General features: G+C 44.9%; 1 protein-coding gene across 1 annotated transcript; it reads left to right on the forward strand.

Annotated features, from left to right (window-relative positions):
- Nucleotides 1–1351: 1351 nt before the first annotated feature.
- On the forward strand, nucleotides 1352–9525 carry LOC123021513 (leukocyte elastase inhibitor A-like). Its single transcript, XM_044426271.1, has 7 exons — nucleotides 1352–1537; nucleotides 3047–3136; nucleotides 4785–4904; nucleotides 5190–5307; nucleotides 5767–5909; nucleotides 6545–6700; nucleotides 9121–9525. Exons 1-7 carry the CDS (start codon nucleotides 1352–1354, stop codon nucleotides 9523–9525), a joined length of 1218 nt encoding a protein of 405 aa, XP_044282206.1.
- The last annotated feature ends 3582 nt before the right edge of the window (nucleotides 9526–13107 follow it).

Genomic DNA, 13107 nt, shown 5'->3' on the forward strand with positions numbered 1-13107 from the left:
GCACCATAAGCTAAAATTCAGTGGTGTACAAGCAATCTAGAAACAAGCAAACAAGCCAAATTGGAGGATACAATCAAACCTGGAATACACTTATAAAATGTACTGTAGTTGTTACAGTCTAAGAATTCCATATAAACCTAAGAATACACAGCTGCCTATTGTGATGAGGTGATCTGTGGTTCACAACATCTGGAGGGCACCGGGCTGGGGAAAGCTAGTTTAGACTGATCTTAAAGTCAAGGGTACGAAACAAGATTATTTGGGTGAAGACAGATACAGGTTTGGAACACTGAGTTTTTCCACTTATGATGTGAGTTTGGTTTTGCCACTTGCATTGCAGGTATATAATCCAACAACTTGATGCTGGATCAGTTGTCAGGTTTTATTTAAGTTAACCAGCACATTTTATTGTTAATTTTACTTTTCTTAAAATAGCATGAAGATTTAAACAAGAAACAGTTGCAGAACTGTTTTAGGATTCTGCTGGAGCTTTTAGAGATGTCACTGCTCTCCGTGCAGTTTTATGTTTCCTGAGTTAGATTTTCTGTGTAGGAAATGTGCTGCTTTTTCAGAACTCATCTTGGAGAAGAAAAGGTTAGTTTGCATTAGATGCAGTGAGGTTGCTTTCAGGATGGGCTTATTGCTGTAGAAAGGCTTTTCTGCCTCTGAAGCAACCCATGTAAATAAGGTGGCTTTGTAGTTGTTTGTGAACAGACAAGCAGCTGAAGAACAGTAATTTAATTAAGGCCAGAGCAGGTGGGCCAGTTCGGTGCAGGCACAACATTAGATCTGCCAGCATGCAAGGATGAGTCACCCTCCCCAACCCCAGTTACTAACATCAAAAACTCGTTAAAAAATCCGCTGGTTACATGATTTCATTAGCAGATGATGTTTTTCACTTGTGGAGTAATGGACTGTCACTTCAGTCTCCTATTTTTAGTATTATTTTGCTCAAAGTAGTTTCTGAAAAAAGTAATAATAATAAAAAAAAGAATAAAGCAGATTTGATTTGTATGGTAGTTCCCTCCACACTTACACCTGGCCTGAGTTGTTCCTTGGCATTGTAGTTCCAAATCAGTAACAATTGTGCATTTGAATTAGACTAAATAGTTTCTTGCAGGTTTCCCTGAAGAGCTGTAGCTGATGTGTTTCAGTCTGTTTACCCTTTAATTGCTATGCAAAGATGGGCGTAACTGTATTACACCACACCCAGAAATTTTGGTAACTCTCTTGCCTGGAAAAAGGAAGTTTCCACATTGCAATATAATAAAACCAGTTTGACAACTAACTTTAGCATTCCATTACTTCATATCTACTTAGTTCATTCTCTTTCTGTTTTCCCTTCCTAGTCATGGATCTGGGCTGCACCAAGGACTCCCTTTCTCAAGCAGTCACTGCATTTGGTCTTGATGTCTATAATAAACTGAATAAAAGTGGTGCTTGCAAAAATGTCTTCATCTCTCCTCTGAGCATCTCAGCTGCTATGGCCATGGTTGTGGGAGGTGCCATGGGAAGCACTAAAACTCAGATGGAAAAGGTAAGCATCGAGACAAATGTACCACCAGGTGCTTCCTATAATGACCCCTTTCTTTGCTGGCACCTCTCTGACATCCAGTGCTGATGATCAGTGAACAGAACCAAACCATCCTGGTCCTCAAGCCGTCTGGCACACTCCTGGCTAAAGTATGCTAGGACTTGTCGTCCAGTGAGTGTGGAGGGCCTTTAAGTTTGCAATCCAGCCATCTCCAATTGGGGCCCCCAGACATTTTGGCCTTGATCAACTTGGTGGTCACATGACCCCTTTTGCAGGAGTCAGTCCTCTGTTTGAAGGGCTCTCAGAGGACTGGCCTCTAGTTGACAAGCTGCCCTGTGCAAACCCAGTTTAAAGATAATGAGCCCTAAATATGTTACCCTTCAAAAATTGACACCTGGACTGCAGGATGACCGCAAAGGCACGTAAGTCACCTGGTCACAATCTTCCACAATATGGTAAGATGTACTATATTGCTATATATGGAATGCGCTCCCTAGAGAGGTCCGCCTGGCGCTGTCATTATATGCTTTTCGGTGCCAGATCAAGACCTTTTTATTTAACCAATATTTTAAAGTTAGTTAATTTTAATGCTATTAATTTTAAAGCCAATTTATTTATTTGTTTAGGATTGGTACGTTTTAATATTTGTAAACCACCCAGAGAGCCCTCTGGGCTACTAGGGTGGTATATAAATGCAAATAATGCAACAAATGCAAATAAATAAATAAAATATATGAATTAGAATAATGATTTCTAAATTTGCATCTATACATATACGTTTGCATAAGCAAAAATTAGGCAAAAAGTTGCAGACAACCAGTGCCCCTCTCCCAGTGTTGGTCCGCCCAAGTAAGAAAATAACAAACAGCTCATCTCCTAGCCTAGGCACAGTAACGCTGCCTTCTAACAGAACTGTAGAGTCAGGATGCCGTAGCTGTCTCTGATACTGAGGAATGACAGCAGAACCAGACCTCTCCCAAGCGAGGAGCAAAAGGCGGCTCAACTGTTCTGTCCCATCTCTGCATTCATCTGTGAGCTTTCTTTGCTCTCTGTTCTTTAAATCCACATGAAATCTTGTCTTTGAATATGTATCTAAGTAATTTCCATATATATTCAGAAGCTAAAATTCACCTGGTTCTAAAAATATTCTTGCACATTTTAAAATATAGCTTCTCTCAAAATATATTTTTCCAGAAGTAGTTTCTCTCAAGAGACATAGTGCTGGATATAGGTTGCACAGTGAAAAATAGGTTTCTAACACACTCATTGTTCAAATGCTACATTTAAGGCATTTGCAGCACCCTCTTGTCACAGAGACATGGGTTATGATCTTGCAGATTCTATATCTTATCTCATGCCTTATTTTCAGAACTGTGAATGACCACCACCAACCAATGCCTGCACTAATTCTCTTAGGAGCTGTACTCTCTCCGCATTAAATTGCCATCAATGGGTTTCCTCGGGACCTACATGTCCTACTTCACATTGCTAACAGCACATTTCTTCTTATAGGCACTCCACTTTGTTAGAACTCCAGGAGATACGAGGCTATTACCTGCTTCTGCAGGTAAAACATCTGAAGTTGTTCCAGAACAGGAGTCCGTGAGTGTGTGTCACCTTTCCGTGGGACACCCACAGGTATTTTTCATTTAAATATCCATAGGATTAAGCTGTGCCAACCAGCATCATCTTGTCAAGACCCAAGGCAGCTTCAGGTCCAGGACCAGCACAGCAGCCCTGGTGGAGGCAGGATTATGGCCCTGCTCTACTGCAGCTGCCAGGGCTCTCATGCGCTCCTCCTGGGAGTCCTGCGGGAAGAGCTATATAAGAACTGGCTCTTCCCCTCAGAAGCTGCCTTGGCAAGAAAGCTCTTTGAGTTGCTGAAGTGCTCCTGGTTTGTGGGGTCTTGGACTTCGCTCCTGGAGCTCCTGCCTTGCTCCAGCCCTCAGAGTAGCTTTAGTTTGCCTTCCTGGATTCCTGACTCCTGGCTTGTCTGGCCATGTTTGGCTCTTGCACGGACCTGTCCTTGTGTTTCAGCTCCCGGCCCTGACCTTTGGATGTTTGACTGTGCTTCTGGACTGACCCTTGTGCCCCAGCCCAGCTGCCCGGGTCCTGGTGCTCCTTTCTGCTAGCCAGCCTCCCACACCCCAGGCACTGACACAGAGCCCTGTATTTTGTGCTCTTGCAAGGCAGGAGGGGTGATCCTCTGCACAAGGGAAGTTGAATCTCTTCCAATCTGAGAGCAGTCTGAAAAGCTCTCAGCTGGAAGGGGACACTTTCCAGTTGTGGGTGGGGCCAAAGCCAAGGAGAAGCAGGCCAAAAATGCCAACATATGGTCACTTAAACTCTTCCTGCCAGTCACTAAGCCACGGGAGAGGCATTTCGACTCTTTAGGATGGAGGGCTGGCACTCGGGCCGCTGATTCTGTGGCAACCTGGTACGTGGCTGGGCATACCAGCCACAGGCATAGATCAGGTGCAGTGGGGCCAACCAGAACTGGCTGCCCCCACTGAAAGCCGAACGCACATTCCCAACTGCTCTCAGTCCCTTACAGGTAACTGTCCAAGGATTCCAACAGGAGCTACTGTGCAGGGCCTCCGGGAGCCCTCTTGTGTCCCTGATGTTGTGTCCACAGGGAACATTTTGGAAACACACAGCGGGTAGAGGAAGAGTCCGTATGACCCCAGGGCCCTGACAGGAGGCCTGCAGAGCACGCACACAGCCTTCTCTGGCCTGGGTTCAGGCCATGCTGAAGAAGGGAAAAGCCTCCTGTGAGCAGCTGAAGGGAATGGCCAGGCCAAGCATGGGGGGCAGCAGCGACCCCCAGTGACCTGTGGCACAGGCAATCCTATGTTCAGGGGGCTGTGGAGTCCAGACTTGGTCATACCAGGTACGCCCTTTGAAATAAATGGGGCTTAAATTAGTTTGACAAAGGTGCCTTGAGGCTTCGTTCTCCCTCAGGAGCTGCCCTGGTTTAGGAGCTTCAGCAAAGGCCCTTCTCTTGGCCCTGCCACTGTCTGAAAAGGAAGGCAAAGAGGCCTTATTGAGGGCTGCTCCCAGGCCCTGACCAGGAGGTGCTAGGCTGGAAACTTGTTGCAGATAAATGCCCCTTTCAAGCCCAGAAAAAGCCATGAGTAGCGTGTTGAATTACCTGGCCACCAGTGTGAAGCAAATGGAGCCTTTCATTCAACTATTTACGGTGAGACACTCAATTCAATTGTCCTGAATCTGTCCTTCATATCATGGCCAGGAAGAAAGAGCCACCTCAGAATTCAAGAAACTCCTTTTGCAGCTGAATAACCTCAGTCCTGCGTACCAGCTGAACCTGGCCAACAATTTGTTCATACAAGCAGGACACAAATTTCTTCAGGTGAGTGCTGCCTCACTCTCAACGTAGCCACCTCTCTCAGTAGAGTACCCCCATGGTGCACGAAAGCCTCTGGGTTCAGTCCTTCAGTTGGGGCAAGGGAATGACCCCATGCAAAACTCCCAGTAAAGCATCCATGCACCTCTGCCTTACATCAGTGTTTAGTGTAGCCCTTTCCCTCTTGTTGCCCTGCTGGGATGCTGGGAGCTGTAGCCCAAGATTGGCTTAGCTCCCCCTTATCTAGGACATACTCAAACCTTTTCATGTACATATTTTTAAATCCTACAGCAATACCTCACTTTCACTAAGGAAACTTTTGGAGCTATGCTACAGACAGTGGACTTTTCTAATGCTGTTGAAGAAGCAAGGGAGATAATCAACCTTGAGATTGAAAGACAAACCCAGGGTAAGAGGGCCATAGGCGCCATTGCCTGCTGAGGTATGGAGATTGCAGCCAAAGCGGAACCAGCAGTCTTTTGGGCTGGGGGAATCAGGTGCCAGCAAGTCAGGACCACGGACAGCTCCCAGGGGTCCTTTCTTGGGAGATGGCAAAGAAACAGGAGGTAGCAGCTGGGGTCACATCCTCAGAGTCTGAGGAAGGTGGTACAGCTGGATCGTCCACAGCTTGCAGTGTTACCACTGGGAAGGCCTTCTTCAGATTCATATGGCGCCACCAGCTGTGCCTCAGATGGAAGTGCAACAAGAAGCCACTTCGTTGCGTCCTATTGTGCCTCCTTACATATTCTGTAGATGCACAAAGTGCTTGCTTCTGTGATGCTCAAGCCATGAAATCCACTTGACTGAGCATAAACAGCATGCAAACCTTTAATTTTTCCATACTAACTGCAAATTTCTGTTCTTTAAGGAACCATCAAGGAACTTTTTGCTCCAGGCGTGATTGGGCCAGAAGCTGTGCTGGTGCTGGGGAATGCCGTCTACTTCAAGGCAACTTGGGAACACCAGTTTGATCCGAATTGCACCGTAGAAAGAGCTTTTAGGTTGAGCAAGGTACTTCGGCATAATGGAGTGCACTGTTTTTTAGGAACATGTGGCCTTTCAGAGAGGATTCAAATATGTTATGAAATGGCATGAATGAAGTGTCAGTTTGAACCTTAAGCTTGATCTGGCTAAACCTATTGCAGAATTTGAGAAGACTCAGCAAGAGCAACCAAACTTGTAAAGCAATACCCGCAAAATCTCAGCAAAAGGAATAACGGGGCAGCATTTTTGCCACCAAGAAGAAGCAGAAAACTGGCACTTCCTTTACTGAATCAGGACAGCCAGAGCACACATTAAGCTCACAAGCATGTGTTTAAAGCATGTAACCTACATTACTCAGTAATGTGACAGCAACTTTGTGAGGTAGCAGAACACCACCCAGTTTGTGGTTGAACTGAGGTTTTCCAAATCAATGTTTTCCTGGTTTATCGCTATTTTCCTTCGCCAAGCCCTTCCATGCCATCAGCGGCAATTTCTCCAACTTGACAAATGGGCTCGTGCAACATAGTTTAGCATCCATGCCATCAGCTTACAGAAGAAATGAACTGGACAACCTGTAGTCTCCTTGTTATGTTGGTTTGCAGCATGGGAGTATGTGTGTGTTCGCTAAACATGTCTATCTCTTTTTTTAACATGCAAACCAGAATGCAAGTAAACCTGTGCACATGATGCATCAGAAAGGTATTTTTAAGCTGGGATACATGAGGGGGACAAATGCACGGATCCTTTGCCTCCCCTATGTTGGCGAAGTGCTCTCTATGCTCATCATGCTGCCAAAGGACATCGGTGATCTGGAACAGGTAAATCAAAAGCAAGCTGCCAAGTACATCCATTAAAGTGTGCATTGCAAAGACGTAAAATAATGCTCCGTTCAGATGTATGTTTCCCACCTTACTGAGAGTGTGGCCACTTCTTCCCTCTTTCTTCTTCACTGGACTGTGATTGAAAACTTTCTGGCTTGACCTTAGTCACCAAACCAAAAGATTACAAGCCAGTAAGAACTTTGCAAATTCTGAAATGAACCTTGAATTGTGATTTTGGATCCTGGCTGTTTGTGTCCCTGGTTACTGCAGTTTTCATTGTTTGGACAAGGTTGATTAAACCAGGAGGCATCCTTTATGCCACATAGAAAAGGAGGAGGGAAAAGATGGTATGCACAGATACAAGGCTTAACAATGCATGCACACACGTATGTGTGTGTGTGTGTGCGCGCGCGTGCATGTGCATGACAGAGACAGAGACGACAGAGAGAGCGCTCCAGTCAGCCCTAGGGCAATAGTTTCATTAGGCTCCACCTTGGGCAGAAAAGAAAGTGAACCCTCCTCAAGAAACCTGAAGAAAATATTTAAGCAGCTGCACATTAATCCAACATATTTATTAAATCAACAGAGAGAATAAAGAAAACAAGGGGAGTTATTTTATTTCTCTTAGAACAGTAGTTTTGTGAATTAAATTATGCTTGATCTGATCTATGATTACTGGAATAAGTATTAAAACACATTTATTTTGATACAACCCTAGACCTGGGTTCTAGTCCCCGCTCAGCCATGGAGCCAACTGGGTAACTTTGGGCCAGTCACAGACTCTCAGCCCAACCTACCTCACAGGGTTGTTGTTGTGGGGATAAGATGGAGGAGGAGAATGATGTAAGCTGCCTTCAGCCCTTTGTAGGAAAAAGGCAGGATATAAATTGAAAAATAAATAAATAAAAAACTCTGACATAGCAAGAGATTACAGTGTTTTTACATACTGTCAAAAAGCATTTGTATGCCACCCCATAGCCAGATGCTATCTGGGCAGTTCACAGCACTATACACACACAAATAAAAATACACAGCAATATTGAATGAGAAATGCATCTAGCTTAAATAGAGCTGTGACCAGCTGGTCTGTGTGCTTACTTAATTGGGATGGATCAGCTGTTCTTTCTTATGGTCCTTCATCTTTCCATTCTACTGGGATGGAGCAACCCTTCACATTGATGGGGCCTTCAAACAGAAGACAGTTCTCCAACAGCCCTTCAAATAGAAGGCTGCTCTGTAGGGCACATGGAACTAGGACACACGATCAAACAGCTCATAGTGGTTTCAGATGACACAGCAAACCATAGTTATGCTAGGAATATTTATCATTCATGCAAACCAGGTCACAGTCAGACTTGTTTTCGTTGCACAAAGCACTAGCTCCTCCCTGTGCTCTCCTAATTCAAAGTCTGCTCCCAGAAAGTGAAAAGGACAGTTCAGAGCATGCCTAGACGGCCATTTTGAGGTGTGATCGACTGCAGGTGCTGTTCCTTGGGTGGCAAATGAGGGTCTGAGCCTGCTCACAGCTGTTGCTTCCACTGCAGCAGGCAGGCAGCTCCAGCAGAGACTAGCTTGGCTGGTGCCAAGGGCTCCTTCCCCTGGTGGGTGGACCTGCTTCGCTGGATAGCGGGCTTGTGCCTTCCCCATCTCCTTGCTTTAGTCTGCAGGGGCTTCCATTTGTAATTCATTGCATGGCTTGACCCAAACAAGGGGCCTTTGATCACCTTTACATGATTTTCAGGAAGCTGGATTCTGATTTAGTCATACTTGGAGATGTGCTGAAACCAGTGAGACTTAAGTGAGGCCTGAGTCACCTAAATCCTTTTGATTTCTAAGTACAGCTTAGTTTGGATTCAATCAACCTTCTTGACTACCTACCCATATCTTGGAATTTCATGCAAGGTCAGCATAACTGGATCTTCCACACCCTTTTAACTGCTAAAAGACTAATACCTCAATATTGGGAGAATAACATTACACCTGAGATAATGCAATGGGTGGAAGATTTGATGAAACGTTCCATGTTTGAATAGATTATATTTAGGCATAATATACAAATTGATAAATATATGGATGTTGGCCTGCCTTTGTTGAAATTTATTTATAGGTTTTTTTTAACAACAGTAGTATGTTCTGCTTTATATAATTACATGGGCACATATAGCACGTGTATAATTAGTCTTATGGATCGCTTGAAATCTTACCCACTCCAAAAACCCCATCCTATCCTATTCTAATAATAGTAATTATTATTTGGATCCAACCAAAAGTGCTTAATGCATGTTTGAGCTCCCCGCAACATTTTTTTTGAAAAAATTGCCCCATCCCTACCTCACAACCATTTCCCCCCAGGCCCTCAGTTCTGAGCTTCTCTGATGTGATTTGCACTAATTGTGAATGCTGTTTTTACTCTAAAGGTTGAGAGCGCAATGACCTGTGAGAATTTTGCCCACTGGACTGCATCTGAAAATATGGAAGAAGATCATGTGGAGGTGTATATACCCAGGTTTAAGCTAGAGGACTCCTTTGACCTCAACATGACTTTGCAAGCCCTGGGGATGATTGATGTGTTTGATAAGTCAAAAGCCAACCTTTCTGGAATGTCGCCCTCCCACCCACTCTTCTTGTCTAATGTTCTTCATAAGGCCTTTTTGGAGGTCAATGAAGAGGGCACTGAAGCAGCAGCTGTAGCTGGTGCAGTGATTTCCATCAGATCCTTAGTAACCTATGATCTGTTTTTGGTTGATCACCCATTCCTCTTCTGCATCCAACATAACCCTACCAATACTGTCCTTTTCCTTGGCAAACTCTGCTCTCCATAAGACTCAAGTCCACTTCCTTTCCTAACCTTATTAAAGAGTGATCTCATGATGATCTATTTTTATTTCTGTTGCAATGGAAAGTGTAGAGGGCACTTTTTTACCAAGCCTCTGTCTCAGGGTAGTGACACTGTGTTCATGTGGATCAATACCAGAGCTAAACTTTTGTGGATCTCTCTCTCCTCTTCACCTGTGATAGAAGGCACTAGAGGTAGCCAAGGGATGTCTCTCTCTGTAGGAGGAAGAAAGGCCAAGGGCATCTCCAAGGCACTGCATCAGGGTCAGCTCAGATGGAGGAAGAGAATGAGGTATCAAGGAGAACAGGAGATGAGAATGGGCAGACATTCAGTATGGGGAAAAGGAGGGGAAGGAGTGCTCCAAAACGAAAACAACCAGGCAGCCGGAGAACTGATCTGCTTTGTCACCCAGCATGTGTGGGATATCAAGGAAGGACATGTCAAAGCCCCAAAGGACCCAAGAAAGAAAGAAAGTTTAGGAGCTGATAGGCAAGAGTATTAGGGCACAGTACAGGCAGCGTCCATGATCCCACAGCACCCTAGCTTGTTGAACACCAAGGCTGGTAAGGTCTGAACAATCCACACACTGCAGACAAACTGGGAAGGGTATAGAGGAGGACGACAAGGATGGAAACAAAGCCCTATGAGCAGAGATGGAAAGACCCGGGCATGTTTAGCGTCAAGAAGAGAAGACTGAAGGGAGATAGGATAGCATTCCACAAGTACATGAAGGGCTGCCATGAAGAGGAAGAGGTCTACCCTGTGATCACCAAGCGAGAAAAACTAGGATACCTTTGGCACATCACATGAGAGCATTTGTGCTTGATAGTCAGGCAGTGACAGAGATTGTCTGGCCTAAAAATGAGGGCAGGTGGTACAGATCTGGAGAGAGAATGACTACATGATAAGAGCTGTGTCATTTGGGGTGACAGCCATTCATCACCAACCTTCCAATAATTACTAATGCATAAATCTTCTTGAATTCAGTAGAACTAAGTTCTGAGCAAGTCTAAAATTCAACAGTCCTATAAAGGGTTTGAATGTATAGCTACACAGAAATGGCAGCTCCAAACTCTTCATAGTTCTTTTAGGGAAGGACATAGGGCAGGCCATTTCAACAATTTTTTCTGAAGGTGGAGAAATTCTACAATCATTCTACTGGAGGCAGGAACAAGGCTTATTATTATTAGCAGTGGCAGACCCAAAGTTTATTTCTCTTGTGGCCCACAAAAAATATTTATTCTACTTAGATTCCACCTTTCTTCCATTGTGGAACTCAAGGTGGCTGGATGCAGTTCCCAGGTGGTCTCTCCTCCAAGCTCAGGTCAGCCCCCGACCTGCTCAGCTTCAACATGTGCCTTCATACTATATTCTGGGCCTTTGAAAGCACTCCTGCTGCTTTCCCCAAAAGTGGCAGTAGAAGCGGCTGTATTAGCAGACCAGCACCCTTTTGCAGCCCCCACCCCATACCCTGCACCTACTGGCATTCCAGAAAAGCGGGATGGGAATGGCAAAGTCTATGGGGGAGTCTTTGGAAGAAATTCTGTAAAGTGGCTTTCTCCAAGCAGGGATGAGAATAAGAAACGTGTTGGCTCAGCTCTACTCACATTCTGTTCCTAAACCAGTGAAGTTGTGAGCCTTTCCATGACTCCCTGCATGCAAGACAAATGTGTGTGAGCTATCGGCAATCTTTGCAGCAAAGTCTCTCTGAGACGATGCCACAATTGAAGCTGGAGCTGCATCCTCCACCGTGTGTGGTCACTGCTGCTTGAAAATATATTCAGAAGCATCTTCATTAAGGATCTCTTTGAGATACTGTTTGTGGCTGCTTGAAGGTTAAGTTTGTCTAAATCACATCTCAGATACAATCTTTATCAGCCACTATAGCAAACTTTTTGACAAGGACAGATGGCTTATCAGGTTACCCTCCCAGATGGTGCAGGATCTTTTCACACCTGGATATATTTATTACATGATTGTACATTTTAAGGCATATTATATGAAGATATAATAATAAGGTATTATATGAAGATAGTATTTTCTCACCATTCGTGTTCAGTGATAAATGGGTCTGGCTAAATCTAACTGGTTCCACTGAAAGCAGTGGAACTTGGTTCTGAGTAAACATACACAGCACCAGGTTGAGACATCACAGCAGAGAATACAAAGTAGCTACCTGGAATGCATATTTTGTTTCTATCCTGCCACAGCCCTTGGAAATACTAGCATAGCTGAGACTTATTACTCTAATCAGTACCTAAAAGATCCACCTTTCATGCAAACAGCAAACTTGTTCCCTACGGGTTCATCCTTGTGTTTTTAACTGACACTGTCTGCACAAGAGGAGGAGTTACCAGCAAATGCTGGCAAAATCTTCACATCTGTCACAGGACAAAAATATGTGGGGTGATCCTGCATGAGCACCCTGGAGAGAGCTGAGCATGTTCTGTGAGCAGAGACCATGTTAGCACACGGCCACGAGGGCTGGAGGCCCTCCTCTTCCATCCGGCCAGATCCTGAATTGTTTTCCTTTGGTGCCCCTCTGAAGTTTCTCTACAGCTCAACACCCAACATAAAATTAATCAGCAACCTCATTCGTGTGCAATCCAATTAAGTAACCTCGAAGCCAGTCTTTCTTTTCCCTTGCATCATCTTCTATCCACAGTCTAATTTTAGACTGTAATCCTGCTGGCACTGATGGTGTCTTTGGGAGCTACCCATGTCATTTTGGAGAAGGCTGCTCTTGCCTATAGTCTCGGTGGAAGTCCTGCTTCTGAGGACACAGAAAGCAAAACTTGCCTTCCAGTTCTGGTGGGGGATCCCACTCTTCCAGGCCTCCTTCCCATGTGCAGCCTCCTACTTGTCCTCCTTGCTGTCTTCTCTCTGGCCCTCTGCTGACTCACTTTTGCCCGCATACCTGCAGCCAAGAACTGCTGGCAAAATTATTCACATTGCTCACTGCTCTGAGAGTGCGACTCCCTCCCTGCAGAGTATGGTCTCTGCACTGGCTTCCTGTCCGTTCCCAGACACAGCACAATGTCCTTCTCATCCAAGCCACGTTGCTCTTGCCCCAGCTTATCCCCTAATGCTGCTTACCTTTGTTTGTACTTGCCTCTCAGCTGTTCAAAAAAGATATCCTGCTCCCTAATGCAACTCCGTATTTTCTCACTTGCAATCCCATATGCTTGCAACAGCATCCCAAAACACCACCTGGACCCTTCCTCCTGCCTCAGATTACTATTTCCAGGAATCCTTTGAATATCCTGTCCCTCCACCCTCCTCCCCAGTCCCAATACTCTACTGTGACCAAGCCAAAGTGTCTGCAATTGACATAATCCTAAATTCTTCCCTTGCTTACCATGGTTGCTCTCCTCCGTTGTTTCCCTGCATCTAATTTCAGTAAGCCACTCCAGGGCTGGCCTGTCAAACTTGTTGAATGTTTCATGAATGAGATTGCATGGTAAAAGCCTTCTCTGGAAGTGCCATTGTATGAGGAAATTCTGAATTCCTCCATCTTGCACCACATTTATAGATTTAAAAACAAAACAGAAGCTGACCTTCCTTTGTC

This window comes from Varanus komodoensis, unplaced genomic scaffold (genome assembly GCF_004798865.1).
Source record: "Varanus komodoensis strain SLA01 unplaced genomic scaffold, ASM479886v1 scaffold17, whole genome shotgun sequence".
Lineage (NCBI taxonomy): Eukaryota > Metazoa > Chordata > Lepidosauria > Squamata > Varanidae > Varanus > Varanus komodoensis.